The 24,198-nt window shown below is 35.4% G+C and overlaps 5 protein-coding genes across 16 annotated transcripts in view; 2 read left to right on the top strand and 3 right to left on the bottom strand.

Moving 5' to 3' along the window:
• Nucleotides 1–21: 21 nt before the first annotated feature.
• LOC145941689 (protein odr-4 homolog) lies at nucleotides 22–3,471 on the bottom strand. 2 transcript variants are annotated; one of them, XM_083047940.1, is made up of 9 exons: nucleotides 3,336–3,471; nucleotides 3,034–3,211; nucleotides 2,170–2,349; nucleotides 1,759–1,964; nucleotides 1,499–1,670; nucleotides 1,253–1,432; nucleotides 952–1,165; nucleotides 681–863; nucleotides 22–602 (listed from the first exon to the last, which is right to left on the bottom strand). In XM_083047940.1, exons 1-9 carry the CDS (start codon nucleotides 3,368–3,370, stop codon nucleotides 421–423), a joined length of 1,530 nt encoding a protein of 509 aa, XP_082904066.1. In that variant the 5' UTR covers nucleotides 3,371–3,471; the 3' UTR covers nucleotides 22–420. The 2 variants fall into 2 exon arrangements, with proteins under 2 accessions (XP_082904066.1, XP_082904065.1); XM_083047939.1 differs by lacking the exon at nucleotides 3,336–3,471 and having other exon boundaries at nucleotides 23–602; nucleotides 3,034–3,266.
• Nucleotides 3,472–3,771: 300 nt separating this feature from the next.
• On the top strand, nucleotides 3,772–7,792 carry LOC145941681 (uncharacterized). 2 transcript variants are annotated; one of them, XM_083047922.1, is made up of 11 exons: nucleotides 3,772–3,910; nucleotides 4,109–4,247; nucleotides 4,346–4,563; nucleotides 4,949–5,130; nucleotides 5,315–5,465; nucleotides 5,547–5,594; nucleotides 5,754–5,934; nucleotides 6,184–6,569; nucleotides 6,746–7,026; nucleotides 7,101–7,208; nucleotides 7,297–7,792. In XM_083047922.1, exons 1-11 carry the CDS (start codon nucleotides 3,821–3,823, stop codon nucleotides 7,298–7,300), a joined length of 1,788 nt encoding a protein of 595 aa, XP_082904048.1. In that variant the 5' UTR covers nucleotides 3,772–3,820; the 3' UTR covers nucleotides 7,301–7,792. The 2 variants fall into 2 exon arrangements, with proteins under 2 accessions (XP_082904048.1, XP_082904047.1); XM_083047921.1 differs by having other exon boundaries at nucleotides 7,263–7,790.
• A 3,137-nt stretch (nucleotides 7,793–10,929) lies between these two features.
• On the top strand, nucleotides 10,930–14,532 carry Impl2 (Ecdysone-inducible gene L2). Of its 4 annotated transcripts, none has more exons than XM_083047974.1 (8): nucleotides 10,930–11,102; nucleotides 12,254–12,292; nucleotides 12,653–12,841; nucleotides 13,044–13,111; nucleotides 13,203–13,287; nucleotides 13,377–13,566; nucleotides 13,676–13,989; nucleotides 14,197–14,532. In XM_083047974.1, the coding sequence occupies exons 3-8, from the start codon at nucleotides 12,653–12,655 to the stop codon at nucleotides 14,230–14,232; spliced, it is 882 nt and encodes a 293-aa protein (XP_082904100.1). In that variant the 5' UTR covers nucleotides 10,930–11,102; nucleotides 12,254–12,292; the 3' UTR covers nucleotides 14,233–14,532. The 4 variants fall into 4 exon arrangements, with proteins under 4 accessions (XP_082904100.1, XP_082904101.1, XP_082904098.1 ...); XM_083047975.1 differs by having other exon boundaries at nucleotides 12,228–12,292; nucleotides 13,676–13,980; XM_083047972.1 differs by having other exon boundaries at nucleotides 12,228–12,292.
• Nucleotides 14,192–24,198, bottom strand: part of Btk29a (tyrosine-protein kinase Btk29A) — a 27,991-nt gene continuing 17,984 nt past the window's right edge. For 3 of the 7 annotated variants that reach the window (XM_083047907.1, XM_083047906.1, XM_083047908.1), the window contains 11 exons: nucleotides 18,759–18,820; nucleotides 18,572–18,655; nucleotides 18,400–18,464; nucleotides 18,027–18,092; nucleotides 17,674–17,802; nucleotides 17,314–17,507; nucleotides 17,002–17,173; nucleotides 16,651–16,819; nucleotides 16,440–16,558; nucleotides 16,076–16,328; nucleotides 15,098–15,991 (listed from right to left, as the gene is read on the bottom strand). In XM_083047907.1, coding sequence (XP_082904033.1) covers nucleotides 15,890–15,991; nucleotides 16,076–16,328; nucleotides 16,440–16,558; nucleotides 16,651–16,819; nucleotides 17,002–17,173; nucleotides 17,314–17,507; nucleotides 17,674–17,802; nucleotides 18,027–18,092; nucleotides 18,400–18,464; nucleotides 18,572–18,655; nucleotides 18,759–18,820 — 1,415 coding nt within the window. In that variant the 3' untranslated portion in view covers nucleotides 15,098–15,889. Of the gene's footprint in view, nucleotides 14,332–14,496; nucleotides 14,635–15,097; nucleotides 15,992–16,075; nucleotides 16,329–16,439; nucleotides 16,559–16,650; nucleotides 16,820–17,001; nucleotides 17,174–17,313; nucleotides 17,508–17,673; nucleotides 17,803–18,026; nucleotides 18,093–18,399; nucleotides 18,465–18,571; nucleotides 18,656–18,758; nucleotides 18,821–19,016; nucleotides 19,567–20,769; nucleotides 20,907–24,198 lie in introns of those variants that run through there. The other 4 variants (XR_014426197.1, XR_014426196.1, XM_083047910.1 and 1 more) reach the window with 4 other exon arrangements.
• Nucleotides 20,570–21,991, bottom strand: LOC145941707 (uncharacterized). The gene has a single exon (XM_083047968.1). The coding sequence runs from the start codon at nucleotides 21,784–21,786 to the stop codon at nucleotides 20,746–20,748; it is 1,041 nt and encodes a 346-aa protein (XP_082904094.1). The 5' UTR covers nucleotides 21,787–21,991; the 3' UTR covers nucleotides 20,570–20,745.

Genomic DNA, 24,198 nt, shown 5'->3' with positions numbered 1-24,198 from the left:
CATTTCGTAGCATTTTATTGTATTTCCTCTCAAAATATATATTAAACATGAACAATTTCTTGTAAACTATACCATTTTTATAAATGGCCGAAATTGTAATTTTTTTTTGTTTTTCACAAAGTTTTATCACTATAAAAATACTTATGTATATAAATGTGTGCGAGAATATCATCTCGCAAATAAAAATATCGCGCTTTAACAGTATTTATAAAAAAAAGAAACAATAAGTATTGTATATTAGTTTTTGTGTAGTGTGTAGCAAATAAGTTAATATTTTTACATTAAAATTTACATATAGACATGTTTCAAAAAATGTATTATATTTTAAAATAGACATATATATTGTGTAAAACAACACAGTGTGTGTGCCTGTATCTCTCTCAAGTACATTATTAATAAAATACAAATGTAGAATATATATTAAATCGTAAGTAATTGATGCACAAGGACAGCTATTATCAATATAATAAGCGCAATACTTAATCCAGTAAGACAAACAGTTATTTGATAAACGTTTACTTGACGATTACTTCTGGTTGTATCAGTATTACTGTCCAACGGTTTGTTATTGACATCGCTTTGGCAGTAAAATTCTGTTGGATCTGTGTCACCACATTTAAATAATGATATATGTGCGACTCTTCAAGTTATTATAATGAAACTTTCACATTTCTACTTACCAGCTTGTAGCTCGACTTCTTTTTGTACTTTACTTTCTTGCACTTTGAGATCTAGAAGTTCTTGCAGCGACAATAATGCCTCCTGCGGCCCTTCACCAGGAAATAGATAATCCGATAGTGTGACTTTATTTTCCGGTAACGCTATCAGTACCCTCCGCGGTGGTTCATGCAATGTGATATTCTCTGAAAGTAAATTGCAAGAATATAAATGTATCGAAATTTACATTATACTATGAGAAAGATATCTCTTAAAAAGATATTCACAATTTACCTTCGGGAGAACCATTTTCTTCTTCTATTAAACTGTCCCAATGCATTTCCAATCTGCTTGCCAGAGATCTCACTATATCTTGTTTCACAGCCATATTGGCTTCTGCAATACTGGCTTTTTGATGTAGGAATGTCCTACTAACTAATTGTCCAATTAGTCGTATCGATGCGCTACATGATGTTACTTTTATACATGAATTAGTATTGTTTTGCTCCTAATAAGATAAAATAAATTTCATTTAATAAATTAATTTTCTAACTATAATTGTAATACATATTTAAATAAATCTGTTTCTACTTACGCAAGGAATGTATAGACTAATTTGAAGCGAGTTATTGTTATTGCTTTTTTTACTTTTACATTCTTTGCTACTCTTCTTTCTTTTGCCAATCGTTTCTAAGGCGTCGTCCGGAGCTCCCACTTCTCCCTCGATAACGACGAGTGAAGAATCGATTAAATCTGCTACGCTTGTCAAGATATTCTGTGATGTTTATGCTTTTAGTTTATATAGTATTGTTACGATAATAAATTATTTATTTGTTAATACCTGTAGCTGTTTCTTGAAAGTCTCAGGATTCTTATCTACAGCAATAAGAAATAATCTATCAAAGTCTATTAGTGCTTCAAGTTGATGCCATTTAGTTGCTCTTTCTTGGAATTTCCAGTCAGCTGGTCTTAATATATTGTCTTTAGTAATGTCTATGGTCTTGCAAATACATCTTAAAATATAAAAAATTACTAAATTATTTCAGAAATATTATATTTTTGAAGAGTTCAAGTTTATTTAAATCATCAAAAGTAGCGTACTTTTGTGTGATGCTGTTAAAATTCAATATAATCTTTTCATCCTGATTATTTCCACAGAGGTGCTTATTACTCCATGACAGAGTTTTGTAAATTGCATTAAGAACTGATTTAAGCTTCTGTACATTATTAGTATTATCTAAAATATCCTCAGGTCCAACAAGAAATACACCAAGTACCCACATTCCACCAGGCAGCATTTTTGTAACCTGTAAATGAAATAAAACAAGATACTGTTATGATTATCTCTATGCAATACATATATAAACATGCATCACACACACACATACATATATAGTGTGCTTTTTCAATATATATGAAAAAGATGAGAATTTAGTAAAATAGTTTATAAAAATATGGAACACAAGTCTTGTATATCTCACTCTGCAATTATGTCAAGATAATAAAACATACATGTTTAGCGTGATCAGCGACCCAACTGATGGGTATATCCTTAACAGATTTAATATATGTATTTGCTGTATCCTGCTCTTCAAGTGTGGTAGAGCCAATTGATGTTTCTTCTACGACATTTTTAGTGAGGGGAGGTGGTGTCTTTGCTAAATGCACTATGTAGTCTTTTTGTCCAGAGCTCTGCAATATCAAATAGAAAAAGTTAATACGAATATATTATGTATGATTTACTATTAAATCTGATATTTAAAATTCGAGCTTCTTTGAACGATTGCTTTCAAACTAATTGAAAAAAAAGGCAACATGATTCGAACAATATGTACATTTAAATTTTAATAATTTGACGAGTAACTTGAAATAAATTTGCACTGCATGTTTTTCATATGTAAAGCATGCGGCACACGATGCTATTTTATCTGCTGGATTGGCTTCAGACGATGCCTACTTTCGTGCTGGTTTTAGGAGGATCATTTCAGTAAACCAAAAAAATTTCAAGTGACGATAACCCTATCATCGTTATATGCAATATCATTGTTTATATGATCGTGGTTATATGTCACTGTGAATGTTTTTTGACATGTATTTTGCAATCTTATAATCCAAATTTGAGACTGACAATTTGTCAATCTGTCAGCATCTTGATTGACAGCGCAGGATTATAGCAAGAAAAATAGCAAATCCAGCAAATCAGTCAGCAGCGTGACCAGCAGGCACACAATTTCCAGCCTAGCAAAGAGCAAGATTGCCAGCACAAGCGCACGCAAGTAATCCAGCAGATAAAATAGCATCGTGTGCCGCATGCTTTAAAAACGAAGGAACAGTGATATGACGAAAATTGAAAAAAAGGAAAAAGAACAATCGCACCTGTCCTAAAATTAATCCTATTATGTATCCGTCTGGTTTCGCTAGAGACGTTAAATATGCGCGAAGATGTTCCTCGGCGTAAATTGTTCGTCCCATTTTTTTTCTTCTATATTTTTCTATATTATTCGTCGCAACAAATCCTCTGCATGCGACAGTTGACAATTCGATACAGCTGTCTCTGCGCGTTTGCGAAATTCGTATGTGAGAAAATATCATCCTCGAGGACAGCGTCATATTTATATCCACTTTCAGAAATTGGAAACACATGGCACAATCCCTGCCTTGATAAGTCCAATGCTTACCTTAACAAGATAACGCAGTTCCCTCTGTATTCCATGTATCTTGACAGCAGACTCGAGACAGAAAACTCACGAGCAGGTTCGAATGACAGATGACAGCTGACAGTCTGTGTGTATGTACATGAGTAGAAAAATGGGCAAGTATAGAGTCGTGTTATAGAATTGTCCGAGTCCGACAATGTCGATTACTGTTTACTAGCACTCTAGCACGGTTCGCTCCTATCGACCGAATAGAGAGAATGTGATAAAGGTCATGATAAAGGTGATAAATGTAACGTGAGCGTGTAATGCGCCGCAATACGGTCCCTCTTACGACATGCTGTGTGCGCATGCTGTCGCGAGCGCGAAAAAAATCGACATTATTTAAAACATCGGAGCGCAGATTGGCGAGGAAATAATGCTGCTTCCTGCATAATTACGACACGATATCTTCACGTCTCGCGTATTAAGATGATAAATATTGTTCGTAAGACAAAAGTAGTAAGACAATGTACATGAACAGTGGACGATGTATCGCTCTTTTCTTATTTATCCTCGTACAGACAGAGGGACTTATCTTGGGCCATGCGAGATGTCATGTAAGTGTTATGTGACAAACTTATTTATCTCGAAAGTAATGCGTAATGCTGTGATATTTAATATGATTTTGAGATTTGTTTATGAGCGATAATAATAAATATGCTCTTTATATATAAATGAAATATGATGATCTGTATATATGTGTGTGTTTTATATATTTATATATTATTATATGTCTATTTTAATTTGTTTTTCAGTATAAAATTAAGCACAAATGCCATAGAGATGTAATTAATTATAATATAATTGACTACAATCGTTCAGTTATTAATTATTGTACTGCTGAAGATATTCCTCATGATATCGACATACACTACGAAGTAAAGAACTTGACTGGTATGTCATTCCGATATTGAATAATTGATTCACAAAACAATGGTAATATATAACTGATTATATACATTAATCAAGTTTTTCTTCTTTTTTTTTCTAAGGTTCTTTAAAATTTAAGTTCGCACCTCCCAAAAGAGAATGTGGATTAGGAGTAGCCTTATTAGTTAATCCTTTGATTAAGGATGAAAGAGAATGTAAAGAGTATAATTTTGAAAATGACATTTATACAAAAATACATACTATAGAGAGGAGTCTTTGTATTCTTAGGGATACTAATCAACTTGTAAGATATAATGAAAATTCAACATCTGTATGCGAGGTAATAAATTAATTAAGATATATGTGTTTGTATGTAAATATATGTATAATTAGTGCCTAGTATTAAATTTTGCAAAATAATTTTGTAAATATATAAGAATACTGTATTAAAAATAATCTTGTAAATGTATAAGAGTACTATTAGGTTGTTCGGAAAGTCATTTCGTTTTTTTGCATGAAAATTGTATGTGAAAAAAACGAAATGACTTTCCGAACAACCCAATATATGTAAATATTTGAAAAGAGATTAATCTTTTTTGTACATATAATACATACATATACATACACATACACACCCACATATACACATATTCATACAAGAACAAATCTATTTAAAAACTTATAAATAATTTATAAATATTAGTTAATATTAATTAATATTTCAGGACAATATTGGATTGTGGTTTCATCATATCTTTACAGGATGCTACGCACTTCGATTTCGTATAGATAGACAGATATATGTAATAAGGGACCGTAACTTCTTTTATACTACTTATCAACGTACAGAAGTGACAGAACCACAGTTTATTTGCCAATATGACACATATTCTATTGTTGATCAAAGGTATAGTAATAATAGTTATGTATAAATCAATGTATATTTAATCACAAGATTTCGGACAATAATTTATTTTCTATTGCATGCATGTATATGCATAAAGTAAATGTCATTATAAAAAAATGCTTGAAAATTGTTTATTATGAAAAAAACAATATGTAATAGAATATATATGTTATATATATTACAGTTATACAACAAATTTTACATTAGACACGTCACTACCAATAAATGCAGGAAATTCACTTGAACTTATGTTGATATCACCGCAAAATAAAAATCAAGCAAGAGAATGTGTCTGGCGTAGCGAACCGTTTATAGGCAGATGGCTCGTTCATCTGGTAATATTTAGTTATTAAGAAAGTTATATGCATTTTATTTTTTTGCAGTTGATATCCAGATTTGATTTTTTATCTTTACAGCAAGTTAGGTTGATGGAAGTACTAGATGATCGTTGTAATATAAAATCGGTAAATATTATTTCTTTTAATCTTAATTTTATCTTAGAATTGCGATAAATTATTTTAATCGAAATCTAAATTCTCTATCTATTTTTTTCATGATAATATATCTGTGTAAATGTGATTTTTTGTTGTATAATATTATATACAAAAATTTTGATGAAATAGATGCAGACAGTGAGTGGAGAATATATAAAGACTGTACAGTGTAATTTTCAAGTACAAACTGGACAAAATGCCGATTATTGTTTCATATTTCATGTGGTTGATAATCGGTGCCATAAAAATACTATCTGGAACCCACAGGAGCATACACATCCAAAGTACGTGCCATGTACATGGGTAAAACGTAAGTGCAAATCAAAGATAAAAAAGTAATATTATAGAAAGAAAATATTACACAAAGAAATTAGAATTAATTAAAGGAATTATATCTTTTGTTCGTATTATATATATATATATATATATATATATATTTTGCTCTTTTTAATATATTAGATATTTTGAATTTTTTATAGAATTTTTTATAGAACTAATTAATTACAGGGATTATTTTATTTTTATAAACTCACTATGTTGGAAATTACTATGTTTGCAGGTTGCACAAATACTTCACTACATATCGATCATAGGATTGAGACGATAAACTCAGAAGCTAAATTGCTAAGCGCAAATATGTTGTTGCCGATCATCGCCTCCACATTGATCGTATTAGTGATCGGAATATTAGGTTTCTGGTATTTATGTATTCGGAAGAAGAAAATCACCTTGTATGTTAATCCGCAGCACGATGATTTTCTGAATTCTGCTTGTTTCGAATCCACTGATCTTAGTGTTGTTGATAACAACGACAGTGAAAAGGAAATCGATCAGGATAATCTTCCGTGCAACGATATTATTCTTCTTTATACTAAAAATTCGATGTCCTTTATGACATTGATGAAAGATTTTCGTGAAACACTTGCCAAAATGTGCTCCTGTTCTGTAAGTTCTTCATCGAATAGATTGTCGATAATGTTTTCTATATGACATTTATCACATATATCAATCAAAATTTTTACGATTTGAAAAAGTATCTTGATTAAAATTTTCTCATTTATATAATGCAAAGTATAACACGATCTATCAAGTATGCTTCTTATGAACTGTTGCTTTTAAAGGTATATGACTGGTATGAGGAAGCTGAATGGAATGACGTAGCTAAAGTTGGTCCTGTTTCATGGTTTACCAAATTACTTGATGGCAAATGTCGTGTCGTTTGGATAGATACACCAATAACAAGATCCATCGTTATATCAAGGGATGATTCAAGGTTGAATAAACTTGATAAATATAATGTAATAGGTGATTTTCGCGACACGGCATTTCCCGTTGTACTTGAATTAGCAAAACATAATATAAATGACACCGTGCACCAATATCGCAGACATTTCGTCGTCAGGTGAGGCTCATAATAAATAATTATTTTCGTTAATATAAATATTTTTTACTTGGGTTATACCGTAATTCGTGTAGATTTGAAGGATTGGAAAACACGGCAGATGGGAATGATCCGTTTATGGATCTCTCTCCTCATGCACGATATCGCATGCCACAGCATCTTGAGCAGTTGTGTTTAGACTTGTAAGTGTATCATAATATTTGAAATGTTTCCTAAGATAATTCAGATACTTTTAGGTCGATTGATAAATCAATTATCCCTAAATATCAGATGAAGGCAGAAGAGAATCTTTTAGAGCGACGCCTAAAACTCGTTAAGATGGAGTCAATAATGTGAAAAAGGTCAATTAATACTAGTTAATATATACAGGATCTCAGCATTATATCGTACTTCACGGCTGTCCAACATAATGATATTTCATTCGTGTTTCCAACGCGATCGCAATAGTATAAATTTGTTGTTAATCAAAGATGCTACCTCAATATTTTGATTGCAACAGCATACATTTGTTGGTAATCAAAGATGCTACCTCAATTAAAAATAGGGCGATATTTATAGATGCCGTCTCAATTTTAAGATAATTGGTGATATTTGTATGTGCAAGTTATTTGATATTCTTCGGCAATATTGAAGTTAAGACAATCGTTGTGTCCTGTACTTTTAGAATTTGTTAATTATAAATCGCTCATTGAACTCGATTTCGTATAATATCATTAGATTTCAAATATTATCATAAGATTTAAGTTTTAGCTTTATATATTTATCATGTTGATACAGATATATTATATATATATTATATATATATATCATTGTTCATATATAAAAATATATACACATGTATATATATTTGTAATAAACATGTTGAGAAATTATATACTTAAAATTATACATATAATCTGATAATTATATATATAATCCATATATTCAATAAAGTATTCTCATTCTTTGTTTCCTATTCACATGTTATTTGTGTACATTTTATATACAGTTCAAATATATTTGCAAAAATTTCTGTAATCGATAATCTATAAGAAAGTATAACATTATTCTGTAATAATGTTATGCATCAGTATGCAATCTTACATCGATTCAATAAATTTTTGAGGTTTACTTTTTATTGCTGCTTTAATTTATATTTTATTTTCTTGGCTATATCCCATATCCTTGAGCACGCTTAATAATAGAAATAGTTGTAGGCAAAATACGCTTCATAAAAATGTGAGTAAATCGTGCTGTAAAAAAATATCGCGTGACCTTTCTAGCTCTATGATATATAACGGACATTTTGTTGGCTTTCAAGTTGAAAATGCTAACAAATGTCATCATAATTAAGTCAACTCGAAATACTGTTAGGGTGCAATGATATCATTATCGTTCTACTTTCCAATGAAAGTCATCATGTTTTAAAAAAAAAAGTGAAAAATTATTAGTTTATAAGTATAGTTAGCTAACAAACGAGACAAAATAAAACTTTGAAAAAAGTAAATAAAGTATATGTATGAGAGATATATAAAAATTGAGAGATTTAATATTCTTTTTCAGTATGAATATATATATATATATATATATATATATATATATATATATATATATTGACAATAGCAAAATAAATATATAATTTCAGCATATCCTTATCTTTCCATCTTGTTCATTTTTTTTCCAATCAAGATGAAAATACAAAATTAATTTGTGCTGCTAAAATGTTATAATAATTTAATTATATATTATTTGACAATATAAATTGATTTTTTTATGTATTAATAACAGCCCTAACAGAACACATGTCCAAAAGATGACCATAGGACATTTAGAGAATGTAATTACATCCTCTGAATGTCCTGTACATCTTTTAAACATGTGTTCTCTCTGTTAGGACACGCAAGTGCAGCTATATTAAAAAAAATTATTTTAATACGTTATAATACATTTTAATCTTTCAATATATATATAATATGATAGAACAAAAATGCGCTGTAATTGAGCGTCAGTATTAAAAGAAAATAAGGTGATATATATACATATATGATTTGAATTTCTACAATACAATTCTTTCAGTATCCTTCTTAACATTGTTATGATAATGATAAATTAAAATAATAATGTTGTTCTTTATATTGACACCTTAATTGTAAAATTAGACATATATATATATAATCATAATATATTTTATTTATTTTTAATACGAAAAATTTCGACGAAATATATTTTAATTATTGAAAATATATTTCGTCAAAATGTTTTCCTGATTTCAATTATTACGTTAATTTAAGAATTGATAAAAATTGATTTTTCGATTTAAAGATGTATAGAAAATATATAAAAGAAAACTTGCATGTGTGTGTCTTAAAGATTTTACGATCTTAGTATAGAGATCATTTTCAGACAATTTTCAAATTTTTATTCGCAATACATTATTTAACGCGATTGCTCGATATCTGTACTCGGAAAATTTTGAATAGTTTTATCACATACATAATATAAAATTTGTTGTATTAATTAATTGACAATTTTTTGACACGAAACTCACAATTTATATATTTTAACATTGAAAATTTAATATTTAAGCGTGATTAAATAGCAACAACTTTGATTATATGTATATATAATATTCTCAATGTGTGTGTGATATTCTATTTTTATCTACGAAGTTTGTATCTTCACAAAACAAAGAATAGTAACCCTCGTAAATGAGATATAATATTTGAGAAAATATTATATACTGACCGCACATATATATATTATATATACACACACAATCAATTATTTGCTCGTTCTTCATTTAATGGATTCTAACGAACGTACATTTATTGTTCTACATCGTTAGCTTCTACACATGGGGCTCTTCAGATAAAGAGATATTTAATTTGAAAATGCGCGTAGCGGAAGATTTATGTGAATATTTCGTACGATCTCTGTTATACAAGGAGGATAGTTTGCATAAGTCTGAGAAAGAAAAATAATTATTTTGAATAAGAACACGCACACGCAAAAGTGGGGAATTTTAAAATACTCTAAATACTATTACGTATTTTATTACGAGTAAGCAATCCAATTCATTCATTGCCGTCGAGTGTGATCTAACATCTCGTGAACATTTTTACGAGAGATTCAGCGTAATTTTGAGGTAACAACCTCAAAACCGCTGACGAAATTCAAATTTGATGGCACAGCTGTTTTAATGCGGACACACACTTTTCTTGGAGCTTCTTCTTCATGATTGACCGCATATTTCGAATTGCATTCGGATCGGATTCGCGGATAAGATAAATTCGAAAACGACGAAATATTATTGCGATTAATATATAATGGGGGATACAATTAATTGATCTAATCATAATAAAAATAATAAATATATGGAATTTATGTTGACTTTTATTATATTACATTCAATTGAAATTTTCGATATTTCGCGTTAATTAATCCAGTGAGAATCTTTCTTAGAGAGTTGAAATGATGTCATATTTTATCTCGAAGGTGAGAAGGTCTTCTCTCTCAAATAATTAAAATTAGCTCGCGTGGATCAAAGCTTGTCAAACTTCGTTGACTGCTCTTAAAGAAAAAAAAAGAAAAAAAGAAAAAAAGAAAAAAAAGAAAAAAAACGAAGAGCTATGAAATATAGGAGATATGTATAAAAATATTTCTATACACGATATTGAGACCTAGCAGATAATTGGAGTCATCTTCTGATACACGATCGCTTTCAATAAAAGTAATTATCGTGTCGTTCTTTTGAGATATAAAAATCGATGGACCGTAGATGAGGGTGGAAACAAATTGGGGAGATATCTATTACGCGGGTACAAACGACCCGTGCAGATAATGAATTCGATTGTTTGCCGGTGGTATTATCGCCCTACTCCCGATAATAACGGCCAATCGGGAAAAGGGAAGGGCGCCCGCTGTTATATTCGAAATATATAAATGGACCAATAACTGTTATACCGTCGTTCAGTCGGGCTCCTCGATTCGCCGGTGATAAACTGCGGGAGCTTGTCCTCTTTTTTCCCTTTTTTTGTCGAATCTGCCTTGGAACGGTCAGAGTTATTCGGAAAATCGCAGCGTTGGTTGCACGCACGGTAAGTCACGCACAGTTTCGACATTCCACTTCAATCCAGAGAGAGAGAGAGAGAGAAAGAGAGAGAGAGAGAGAGAGAGAGAGAGAGAGAGAGAGAGAGAGAGAGAGAGAGAGAGAGAGAGAGAGAGAGAGAGAGAGAGAGAGAGTGAAAGAGAGAGAGTGAAAGAGCGAGAACGAGAACGAGAGCGAGAGCGAGAGCGAGAGAGAGAAAAGGAAGGATCCGCCGCGAATATCTAACAAAAAATATTTTTTTATAAATACGCGCGTAAATTTGTTATGCGGAATGTAACTGTACGTGTTTTTTAGTACATCGCTCGAAATAATCAAATATTTTCTCTAATATTCGTAATTAAAATAACTTTTTTATGAATAATTCATTAAATCCAATATCTCTCTAGTTAATAATCGTCGTGTCTAATAAATATACTTTTATATAAACGAAAAATATTTATATAAATTTCTTCTTAACAAGTTTAATTATCTTAACATTTAAAGGTCCAGTTAAGTCTCGAGAAGATTACATTTTTTTCTGATTGTTCTCCGAGCGGTGTACATCCGGGCGAAACTTACGAATTTCACGAATAAAACTGCGCGAGAGTCTCGACAAAAAAATTGAAGAAATTGTGAAGCGTGCCTTTCGCGCACGTGTCGTCCGGTTCGTTTTCCCTCTCCAACTCGAGAGGCGGCTAAGGCAAACCAATCCGAGCCAAAACGGCTGATGCAATAAGGCAAAATAGCGCATCCACCGCATCTGACGTGCTCTCGTTCACGTACTTTTTTTTCAACCGCTGTGGGTGGCACACGAGACATTAAAACGGCTCCCTAATCAATATAAATTAATCGCTACGTGTTTGCATCATACATATATACAGAGTGTTCCCCGTCGCTCAGCGCACTTTTCAATCAATTTTTTTTCTTTATCAAAAAACGCGTCAATGTCTTATAATAATCTTGAATTTACGAAAGATCGAAAATTAAAGCTACACGTACGGAAAAAATAGATCGAATAATATTTTTCACTTTGCGCGCGATAGAATTTTTTAATTTAAAGTTGTAATACAAAGATACACTAAATGTTGAGAATTGAAAAGTTAAATATTAATATTTAATATTTTTACTGGAAAAGAGAACTGATTCAAAATTTTGGCCAAGGAAACTAGACCCAAAGTTCAAAGGAAGTTAACGACGAAGGTACACACTACATATATATATATATATATATATACAATTATACATAATATATCGTCATGCATGAAAATACTAAACGATTATAATAGATACATTGCACGTGTATGAATGTTCGTTTAACACAAAATTCTTCAATTTTTTTCTATCGCCTACTTTTACTCGGTAAAATTTCACTAATTCAGCGCGCACGCATATTGCCACCGCCATGAAAAAAGATACGACATTAATTCTTATTATACGTAAAAATCACGCAAATATAATCGCTTGTTTTCCGTCTACATCTTCGGGATAATATCTCGTCGTACTTTCTTGGCGGGAATCCTGAATGCTGAAATCATCCACACGTTGATAATCTTTTTCCAGATGCAACTGTATCTCTTGAAGAACTTTGTGCACCTCCTGGTGATCCTCGCTGTGTCCGACGTAACTCTTGGTGGTAGTCCTTTGAGATTCTTACTGCTGACAAATACATCGTACACGCGGGGAAATGTTGACCAGTCCAGTGCGACGAATAGACTGAAAAATGATATTAAGCCGGCCGCCGAGAAAAAGGTGTATATCGTCGATGAGTATCTAAAAATATTTCAAGTATTTAATTAGTTAAAGTATTTTAATGCGTTTATACATTTTTTTTGCTCCGTTTACTATTTTGCTAATTTGCTACAGAATTTATCAGCTATTTGAAATGCATGAGATCCAGTCGGATACTCTCTTTGTGCTCCTATCCTGTCTACAATAGTCGTCTTCGTTCTAGACCGGCTTTACGTCGACTTGGACCAGGATTTTGCAGAATCCGCCGGATTCCTTGGAAGTCGCCGTCGGGTGAATATATATACATTTTGATATATAAAGTAATGATTAATACGGAAATAACATAATCGCGCATATTATGCATTGAACTCATTCATTTTAGGAGTCGCGTCGAATTGCAATGCGAGGTAGCTGGAAATCCGCCGCCGCAAATCTACTGGATAACCGGAAATGAACCGGAAAGGCAGGTCGGTCTCTCGTCATTGATATTTATCTCGCTCGATAAATCTTGTTACACAACGGCATTTCTTACATTTCTTTTATTGTGTTCCGGCAGATTCAGGAATTGACCACTCGGGCCCAAGAAGCGAGCAATGTCGTATCCACAGAATGGGAGGGAGTCAGTCACGTACTGTCCACGTACGTGATCGATTGCGTCAGACCTGAAGATCAAGGTTTAAAATATTGTGTATCCGTGTCTAAAAATATAGTGGCCCAATCGACAGCGACGGTACTCTTAGTTAATAGTAAGTAAAAACAGGCGGGATATTTCGCGCCCTCCTACGTCTACATAATAGATGCATCGATGTATCATCGATAAAAGAATAATTCTAATATCATTTTACCTTTCACCAGCAACTAAAACAACCGCATGCAGCAGCGAAAGCCAACCCACCATCACCTTGCACTCTTCCTGGAGATTCGCTCTTCAAGAGAACACGGTGATTCTTCCTTGCAGAGCCGCCGGTCAACCGACACCTTATCTATTTTGGATAGATAACTTGGGCAAGACGATAAGTCCCGGCACACACGCAAGACACACCGTTCTAGCTAATGGCGATCTGGAGATATCGGATCTTGAATGGGCCGACATGGGTGAATACACTTGCAAGGTGCAATCGGGATATACGGAGAAGAGTGTATCCACATTTCTGTACCCCGTACGTTCCGTACGTATATAATTAACTTTTGTGAATTTTTAATTGCGTGCATCTAATATATTCAAAGAAATCATCATTAATAAATTAAGGAAGTCGTTGATGTTCACACAATTCTCCTCTTAAATATGTTCAATAATTTGTTATATATAATCTTTCTTTTTACCACAACACAATATGATTGCGTTTACTGTATGAGCCTTTCTATTTTTCCTCCAGAAATCAGAAATAAGACAAACGGAAAATCCCGCATAAAAGAGGCTCGACACAATTTCTGCATTTCCAATGCCTTTTGCTACAACCGCGTGTATAAGTGTGAATAACATCTGTTGCACTTATCAGTTTATACATTGTCTAAAAAGAGAATGTAATTTAATTATATAGAAGTATTATGTATTTATAAGAAGTACTTATTATTATATTATTTTTTACATTTACGATACCAGTGTCGGCTTTTCCTCAGAAGATCAATATTTGTACGATAAATTAGCTTTCCATGTTAGGTCGACGTACATAAAAAAAAAAAAAAAAAAAAAAGAATTTTCCTTGAATTCCCATCGAAGAAAGTTTTTAGATGAATTCAAAGTTTTAATAAACGCGACCTATGCGATCTGCATTTTTGTAAGAATTTTTATTCCTACCGCTTGTCCGAAAAACCTTGAAATATAGATTTTTAGAACCAGGTATTTTTTTACAACTTATTGACATGTATATGTAAAACGTATTTAACTAAAATGTATTAAACTAATTAATTTTTTTTACATATATGTTATTTAATCATATTTTGTATGAGGTTTAGAAATTTAGAACAAAATTCACAAGAGAGAGTTAATTCATTATGTTGCAAATTTTATATATATTATTTACTATTTATATGCAGCTGTCTATTAATCTAAATAAGAATTGCACACAATCATTCGTTAGAATAAAATACTTTTTTCTTGTGGCTTTCTCTGTTTCCCCTCTCTCTTCCCTCTCTTCTTACTTTTAAGTGTTATATGTGACGTAAACGTAGACAAGCTTAATTTATTTAATCGGTTTATTAAGCAAAAAACAGTATCTCTAATTCTCAAAGTTATGTCACTGCTTGTCAAAATAATAATAATAAAAAAATGATATATTCTAGGTGGAATCACAAGTTGTATATATTGCATTTGTTTCAAAAGGCCATCAATAAATACTATTGGTCTATTTATAAATGTATTTATGACGATACAGAGTAAAGTCTAAAAATTATATGGGAAAAATAGTATGTGAAACACACACACAATAGTATCACGCATCCTAATGTCGGATAAAGTCGTGTAACATCCGGAACATTGAAATTGCGTTCGCGGAGATACACGGAGAGGGAACGAGAGGGGAAGGTAGACGAAGGAGCGTTACGCTTACGGCCGGGGTGAAGGGGAAAAGGCCGAGGAAGTTTAGAATCACATCTCCGTATTACGGCGGTTCTCTAATAGCGCGATAGCGAGAATAGTGTAAACTTAATTACACACGCGCGTATATATACGTTCATTCATTTACCTTTAGTGGCTCGTATCGCCTTGCATATTTCGATCCACGGATGCCCGTAGGAACTGCAAACGTCGCACACGTTGTTGGTCGAGCTCGAGGATGGTTTTTGTTGACTAGCTTGATGCCCGGGTGTATTTGGCGACGAGGAGCCCTCTCCTTTTGATTTGCACGTGATCGATGAGAAACGACGAGTGAAATCGATCGTGGTAGGCGACGGGGGAGAGGCCGGCGCACGAATCTTGCGTAACGACGGCAACGTTGCTGAATTATACGACAGATTTGACGACGGTAGACCGGCAGAGGACGATCGTTCCGACGACGGCGACGATTTGGCCGTCGATCGGATTGTGCGGCAGGAGGGCGAAGACAGGCGCATACACCGCAGAAGGTTGAGTCAATCGTTGACCAGCCCTTGGGAGACGCTCATCAGCTGCTCCTTCAAGACGCGGAAGGACGGCCGCACTTCCGGACAGTGTGCCCAACATTTGCGCATCACCTGATATTCGTTGAATACGTGAATTTAGATTGATTCGGAATAAAAATGGGATTAGAAATGCGGAGAAATAATATGATGACTTACCTCGTATACTTCCTTAAAACATGCCTTAGGTCGTTCCAGAATAATTCCACGCTGTACTCGTTCAACGACCTCTGTATTCTTTAGGCGACCGTAAGGCATCTTTCCGCACGTGAATACTTCCCACATGAGTACTCCGTATGCCCACACGTCCGATTTCGAACTGAAGCGCGTGTAATTCAACACTTCCGGCGGCGCCCATTTAATGGGAAACTTTGTGCCACCGCTACTAGTATACTGATCATCGAGTACGTACCTAAAAGATTTTATCAGCTAAACTTCATAATATCACTTATATATATCTTTTAAGTTAAAACTTTTTTTTTAATTTCCTGAAATATAAAGATGCGGACAAAATAATGCTTACCTAGCTAAACCGAAATCTGCAACTTTTACTACGTTTTCTGATCCCACTAGACAATTACGTGCAGCAAGATCTCTGTGTATGTAGTTATGCCTCTCTAAATATGCCATTCCTTTGCAAACCTGTAATGCAGGTATAAAAAAAACTCGATTATTGTGTAATCTCAGAATTATGTCGACGTATTCTATTATCTACTGGGCAGAACTTGCATTACCTGTATGCACATGTCTAATAAAAGACCAACATTTGCACCTAATGAGGTTTCGTGACGGCGGAGGTAGTTGAGGAGAGATCCATGTCGCATGTATTCCGTGACAATGTATATTGGTCTATCTTTACTACAAACGCCATACAGCTGGACTAGGTTTTGATGTTGCAGTTTTCTAGATACAAGAAATAAATATGAAACTCATCATAATATTAATTTAAATACGCGCGATATTTTATATTAAATTTTTAGGAAATAAAGTTATAATAAAATAAATTTATAGAGAGATTAGATTTCAAGAATGTCCATCAAAAGTTTCAGTGCAACGTAAATAAAGAAAAGTGGATTGAAACTTACGTCATTACTTTAGCTTCCTCTATAAAATCGTCCTCGGACATGGTTCCCTCTTTCATCATCTTCACGGCAACGTCGATGGAGCCGCGCCACTTACCTCTCCGCACGACTCCAAATTGGCCGGATCCGAGTTCCTCCAGCAAATGCAATTCCGCCGGGTCGATCTCCCATTTGTCTGCGAAAAAGCCGCCGTTAAGTGGCACCGAGTAGCCGAGAGAGAAGTTTTATTTTATTTCTTTCTTTCTTTTTTTACACATCTCGTGTTTCTCTTTATACCGTTTCGGAGAAGAGATTAAAGAAAATAATTTTACGAACCGTGACTAAGGCCAGCGGTCGGTGGTACGGGACGATCACAGGGGCTGGTTTTCAGCCGACTGGCCAGACCGCCACTATTGTGTCTATGGTAATTCACCAGGTCGGGAATGGAGCCGCAACAGTGCTTTTCCGACAGATAAAATTCACCACGGGTATTCTGTTTGATGTGGTAATGCTTCACGTGGGGATGTGGCCTGCGGCAATGCGGAAAACGGAAAATCTTAGATTATCGGAAAGAGTTACCTAGAAGAAGGTAAGAAAAAACGCGAAATGCGATTTAAAGTTGAAAGTCATTCAGCGATCAATCTGATCCACTTTTAATCGATCGGTAATTACTTAAGTGCGGTACTGTTGACTTACACTTTCGTGTAAAGGGAGAGAGTGTACAGCCCTTTGGTCGAGGAATTACGAACGACGAAACAACCCTCCTTATCTTCCTGTTTCAGCAGCGACTCGGCGCGTTGTCTTGACATATCACCTACGTACCATCTACGACAGCGCAAGCGAAACGGTCATTTTTTTATTTTTTTACTTTTATCATATATACGGACACAACTTGTGATTTATGTGAAACTTGTATGGAAAAGCATTTGGGAAGGAAACTTGGCCGCTCGATAACTTGGGCAAAAATGGGAATAGCAACAGAGCCTTATCGAACTCGACAGACTATCGAATTCAACAATTTGCAGAAAAATATTATGTATTAGACTCACTCGTATTTTTGCAATCCCAGTAGTTCCTTCTCTTTGACGTAGTTGCTAGGGATATAGCCGATCGATCTGCAATTAAATGACTTTGTGCAAACCATTCCCCCTCGCATTTTACGCGCGTACTTTACTGCAGCAAGTAAACAATCCGGCTATCGTGAATAATTATCGCTGATTACACGAAAGAATAGCGCTAAGATTACTGTTTGCGAGAACTGTACGCTGTAACTAATTATTTTTCACGATTGTTGCCATCGCGAAAATATATGTATGAGATAAAAACGTGCGTAAGTTGTGTCGTAAGTTAAGTCGTCGGTCGTTAAAAAAAAAGTTCGTAAAACAATGTTTGTGTAGTTGTTTAGAACAACAAAATATATACCCATTCTCGTCCTTAACTTTCCACCAGTGCTCCTGGGAATCGTCCAAAACTTCGTACTCTGCACCCTGTATTATATGTGCAAAAATATAGATCGTTAGTAAATATTCTATTTAATGGTCTACTTATATTTTTTAAATATTTAAATAAATAACGAAATATTTTTATTTTTTACCTTTTCGAGAGATAAATCGCCGCCTTCGATGGCTCGAAAAGGATACAAAGCCACCACAACTTTCGCTCGCAGCATTATCTTTTCCTGTAAAAGAAAAAATTAATAAATTTTTAAAAAATTCTAGATAAAAAATATCAAGAATATTGAACAATATTTTAATATTTATCTCAACAAAACGTGGACCTACCTTTGCTTTAGAGGATGGCGTACCGGGTGTACCGCCTGGCATTATCGGAGTCGAGGGTGTTCCTATAAAAAAAAAAGAGCAAACGGGGAAAAGTTGAATACCTTTTGATATCTATGTATGTCCAATTAGTTTTCGAATAATTTGGTAATAATAATCACGTCATATTTGCACACATTCGGAATTATTAAAATAAGGCAAGAATTTCGAATAATTTTACGCATTAACAAGAGCACGCACACGTGACGATTTAATAATTACTTTCTTTTGTTGTCTTAAGCGCGTTGCTTAATTTCTATCGAACGGAGGACCCGACAGCGATGTTTCTTCCTCGCGCTGCGACGATCGGCGAGAACTAAACAGAGCATCCCGACTGACAAGTGTACGCCGGGACGACCAAGGCATACCGAACCGTGGACGCGAAGAACGACACCACGAGAGAACAGTCTCCACCCTGTCTAGACAAAATCAATGCGACCTCAAACCTCCTACATCCCCTCTCCCCAGCATCTCTTCAACACCGTTCGCACGTGCACGCTCGTCGCGTGCACCCCGTACTCTGCGTGCATTGCGTCTGCTTCTACCTCATTTGCAGGGAAATTGCGCGTGCGAGCAGGCGCATGTATGCGCACCAAAATCTGGAATCTGGTAGGACGTGGAAAAACGCGGAAATAATGTTTTCCACTTTTAATTCATAAAATTCGTGGACGGATATTTTGTGGATGCACGATCTCCCTAAGGCTCTTATACAGTTTTACATTGTCGTCTAAATGCAACAGCGAATCTCTTTCTCGTCGCGCAACATTTCGTATTTTATTTTATTTACTTTTTTTTTTCTTTATAATGTCCGTTCCTTCAGTATCTCTTTCTTTCTTTCTTTCCTTCCTTCCTTCCTTCCTTCCTTCCTTCCTTCCTCGTCGAGTTTCATTACTAGAGGCAATCCTGGTAACGCGGTAAAGAGATTTTTCGCCTGAAAGTTTTTTTGCGAAAAATATCCGCGGAGTATCTTCGCCATGCCCGAGTAGTTTTCCGCCCTTTGGGAAAAATTTCCCGACAAACGAAAAGCTATATGACCAGACGTGAAATTAAAAAAAAAAAGGAGAGATAAACTTACCGCGAGAAAAACTCACGCGCTACTCTCGATATAATATGCAGGTTGGTAGATTTAATATTTTAATTTTTTCTCCAGAGATTTTCTTCTTCAAATTACATTCTCGGATTGTTATAGACGAGAAAATAAAAGCTGTAAGATTGATTGAACAATCGATATTTTTCGTTTAAGGCATTGTCAATTTTCGCACAATAATCTTTCATCAGAATCAGAATTTCTACGAGCACAATTTTTCAATGTAAGGCAAACGTAAGGCGTCGCGCGCCGGCATTCATAGAAATGCTTTTCCAAGGGACGTCAGGAGAATCTCAAGAAGGATATCTCGGTAATGAAAGTCTCGCCGGGACACAAGGCCCGCGATGTGAAAAGAGCGTAACAAAATCCGCCGGAGGCGACAGAGTCTCTTCTTTCGGTGCATCTCCGAAAATATTCCGAGTCTCACGGAAATTCAATAAGTAGAAAAGAACTTTAAGAAAAGGAGAGACGTATAAGGTAAATCTCGACTGTCTGAAAGTAGCGACATCGCGATATTGAATCTTAGCATTGAGTCAAATATATGACGCGATATATATATAAAATATATATTGTTAGGTGAGGAGATGTGTCTAGGTACAATGCACAACATACAATTTCGTTTCTTTTTTCCTCTTGTACGTTTCCAATAAGAGACGCTTCGAAATATTTTACGAAAAAAAAGTCATCATTCTCGCTTACTCGATCTATTGTACAATTGACCTGAATTTTATTAACCTTGATTTATTTTTTCGATATAACAAAAAGATATAAAATTCGCGTATTAGTGTGCCGTATGTACGACACGAGATTACGAATCATAAAAACAAAACGAGGATTTATTTCCTTTTTCAATGTCGCTAAGCTCTAAAGCTCCAAGATGATAGTAACCTCAGATGGAAGTCCGCTGATCTTCTTATCGATTTCGGTGACGTTGTTGCTGCCGAAGTAGAGATTCCGCAATTCGACGATATCAGCGAAAGCGCCATTATCCACCGTGTGGATGTTATTATCGGACAGATTGAGATCTTCCAACTTGAAGAGACCTGTAAAAGTACCGGCTGCAATGCGAGACAGTTTGTTTCCATCCAATCGCAGTTGCTCCAGCTGTGACAGCCCCTGAAACGCTCCCGGCTCGAGAGTGCTGATCTCGTTCCGTTGAAGATAGAGTCTCTTCAGAGCGACTAGGTCACGGAGAAGTGCTTCGGAGACGCTTGTTATCTGATTGTTATTTAGGTAGAGATCTTCCAACTTGTTCAATCCTCGAAAGGCACCGTTCGGTAAGCTCTCCAGTTGATTATAGTCCAAATGGAGGCGATTCAATTCGGTTAACCCGGCGAAGGAACCCGGGGCCACACGGGCGATCTTATTGTTGTTGAGCCACAGGTAAAGTAAGCCGGGATTCAAATTCGAGAAGGATTCTGCCTCGATCGCCGGGATGTCATTGTGACCCAGGTACAACCACATTAAGCTCGACAGACCGGCAAACGAGTCCCTCGGTATCGAATTGATCCTATTGAAGACCAACGACAGCGACTGCAAGTGTCCCAATTCCGCGAACAAGTGCTCCGACAACGACACCACATTGTCGTCTAAATGGAGACGTTCCAAGTTGGGCAGGCCGCGAAAGGATCCTCTCTTTAGCACGGATATTCGATTGTTCTGATTTAGATATAAGTGTGTCGCTGTCACGTTCTTGAAGGCATCCTCGCGAATCGCCAGCAGGTCCAAGTCGCTGATGTACAATCGATCATCGAAACGACGCTGCGTAACCTCGACGAGCACTCCTTTGTAATAACAAACGTTGTAAGCGTCTATGTTTTTACAGGTCGGTTCCTTCTTCTCCGACGAAACTCTCGTCAAGAGTATCAGGCTAACTTGCGAGAAAAGCAGAAGAAATCGCGACATGATCGAGCAGATCTACTGTTTAGTGTAGGAATGTAGCAACTGCAAACAAAACCGCCGAGCTCTACGGTTTGTGTCCCGTCGCGGGAACGCGATTAGATAGTGAAATGCGACTTTTGACATTGCTATCACCGCTACAGAGGCGAGAAATAACCACGGTTGCATTCTTGGAAGGGATCCGGCTATGTCAGATGTTAAAGCTGTGACGATGGACACAAACACGCGACTTTAAATTCATGGAATACAATAACAGAGATACATTCCGCATACCGTCGACTTGCATTTCTCTCCTAAGAGAGCAAAAGAGAAAGAGATAAATAACGAGAATATTTTTATCTATGCTAGATTTTTTAAATATTTGTTTTTCAAAACGCCTGGAATCAAACGCTTTAATTAAAATTTGCGCGATTAAATATCTCGCATTAATTCGCGGCTCTTATAATTACAAATCCACTTTAACGAACCGCTTGCATTGCGGATGGCAGGTTGTTGTTCGCTACTGATTATCTGTAACGAGCAGTAGAAAGTATGTAATAGTCCAGTGAGCACCCGGGACAGTGAGGCGATCACGAAAAGTGGAGTGAAACGATAAAAAGAAAGAAAAAAAAAAAAAAAAAAAATCGTGCGAGTTGTATAAGAACGTCGAGCGTCTTCGGACAAATAATTCGAATAATTTTCCGAAAATAATCGTATTTTTTAAAAACACACGCGAAATGTTCTCATTGCATATTATCACACGGACTGTACGCTATTAATATTTATGAATGGAAATATATCCTTCTCCGGAGCGATATTTATTTTTCCCACGTGGGAAGAGAGGAGAGGAGAGCGAGGAGGCTCATATAAAATCCTACATGTCAATCTCAAGGGCTCGCTCGTACATTCGGGGAGGATTCGGAGATTTCGCGAAATTTCGCGTCGATTTCGGAGAAACTTTTCGCATTGCAAACTTTTCAGACACGTCAACGACGAAGAATCCCGAACGAAATGCATCCGGATGCTCCGTTCGATTGAGTTTGACAGATGAGAGACAAATATGTACCGCGGTGCGCGAGCGATTTTCAAGGCTACGCACGTCTTCTACGGCGAGCGGCTTGTCGAGAAACTTTCTAAGGTATTGGTGAAAACCTCAGAAGAGCGATTCGCCTCTCGCTCGCGAGGTCATCGAACGATGTACATCCCACTCACTCGGTTTCTCGATCCGCGGCCGTTCGGTCGGTCGGTTAGTGACAAACCGAACCGAGATTACTAATATCAATATACTGATGCTAACGACGAGGAAAGCCGATAAATTTAAGCCGAAACGGTAAAACACACGTGGAATCGGCACGGCCGAGAAATCACGCTTTTACATCCATTTCTTTCCTCGGGAATCAACCTTGGTTGGCATTTATTATCTCTAGAAGAAGACAATAATAGACTATAGTGACATTATCGCACAAACACGCTGAGAAGTGTAATTGCGATTAATTGCTTCTTTTCTTTATTCGCAATCGGCGCATCAATTAAAGAAGAAAAAAAACAACGTATAATCATACTAAAAAGATACACGTCGTTGATTTTTGCCTCATAATTCTTTGATTATATCCTGTTCTTTTTTAAAAATCATTGAGATTTGTCGTGTGTTCCCTTCGTTTGGAGAGAAACATTAATGTACCGGTGCACATTATACAGTGACTCGTTACCATCAGCACTTAACGCGTCGACGTCTATGCGGCCGGTGAATGTCACCTATAATGGCCACATTACGCCTCGCGCAAACGAATATGCGCGAGAGTAATTGGCATTTGTCTAACTACGCTCTTAATCGACTTTTGATACGTGGAAAATAATGAAAATTAATAAGACGCGATAAAAAAAACGAGTTTTGGACTCGATTTCGCACACGAATTAATTGTCGGATCTTTTTTTTTTTTAAATAGTTGATATTATTACGAACGATCGCTCGATTTAGAGAGAATAAAATAGAACCTTCTCTCTTTATAAATTGTCTATTTCGTAAGTTGTCACGTGATAATTTCTCAGGCGTAATTCCTTTTGCGAAGCTGAGGATCCCTGGAAAGCTAGTAATTTGCGGGCGCGGATTTTTTTTTGCATTTAATAAATGCAAGAGTATAATATTCTTCTGATGGTGCGGAATGATCTACATGTCGACTGACGTTACGATCTTGACATTAGGCGTGGCAGGAAAGTTACCGTAGCACCGTTCTTATGAAACCTATAGAGGTCGGTCGGGCGCGCGCCTCCGTGTAACCTTTTACATTTTGCGCAAGCGATATTTCTGCGCGAATACAAATGTGCATACAGCGCGCGGATGCTTTCCCCGGAGACTAAACAACAAAAAAAAATATAAAAAAAATAAGTAACTACGGTGAGAGAAAAAAGGGAGATTTAAAAGCAAGAGAGAGGAGAGAA

This window comes from Prenolepis imparis, unplaced genomic scaffold (genome assembly GCF_030444845.1).
Source record: "Prenolepis imparis isolate NDT839.2.m4 unplaced genomic scaffold, iyPreImpa1.0 SCAF_10, whole genome shotgun sequence".
NCBI classification, from domain to species: domain Eukaryota; kingdom Metazoa; phylum Arthropoda; class Insecta; order Hymenoptera; family Formicidae; genus Prenolepis; species Prenolepis imparis.
Note: the sequence above shows the minus strand (reverse complement) of the source record. Positions and strands in the feature narration are given on the sequence as shown.

What these genes read in the sequence shown, in the direction of transcription:
- LOC145941689 (XM_083047939.1), bottom strand. Translation starts at nt 3,249, where the DNA reads ATGATATTTTCTCACATACGAATTTCGCAAACGCGCAGAGACAGCTGT. An exon ending in TAGGATTAATTTTAGGACAG is followed by an intron (nt 2,350 to 3,033) that starts GTGCGATTGTTC and finishes TTGATATTGCAG; the next exon opens with AGCTCTGGACAAAAAGACTA. An exon ending in TCGCTGATCACGCTAAACAT is followed by an intron (nt 1,965 to 2,169) that starts GTATGTTTTATT and finishes TTTCATTTACAG; the next exon opens with GTTACAAAAATGCTGCCTGG.
- LOC145941707 (XM_083047968.1), bottom strand. Translation starts at nt 21,786, where the DNA reads ATGTCGCGATTTCTTCTGCTTTTCTCGCAAGTTAGCCTGATACTCTTG.
- LOC145941681 (XM_083047921.1), top strand. Translation starts at nt 3,821, where the DNA reads ATGTACATGAACAGTGGACGATGTATCGCTCTTTTCTTATTTATCCTC. An exon ending in GCCATGTACATGGGTAAAAC is followed by an intron (nt 5,935 to 6,183) that starts GTAAGTGCAAAT and finishes CTATGTTTGCAG; the next exon opens with GTTGCACAAATACTTCACTA. An exon ending in CCAAAATGTGCTCCTGTTCT is followed by an intron (nt 6,570 to 6,745) that starts GTAAGTTCTTCA and finishes TTGCTTTTAAAG; the next exon opens with GTATATGACTGGTATGAGGA.
- Impl2 (XM_083047973.1), top strand. Translation starts at nt 12,653, where the DNA reads ATGCAACTGTATCTCTTGAAGAACTTTGTGCACCTCCTGGTGATCCTC. An exon ending in GACGGTACTCTTAGTTAATA is followed by an intron (nt 13,567 to 13,675) that starts GTAAGTAAAAAC and finishes ACCTTTCACCAG; the next exon opens with CAACTAAAACAACCGCATGC. An exon ending in TTCTGTACCCCGTACGTTCC is followed by an intron (nt 13,990 to 14,196) that starts GTACGTATATAA and finishes TTTTTCCTCCAG; the next exon opens with AAATCAGAAATAAGACAAAC.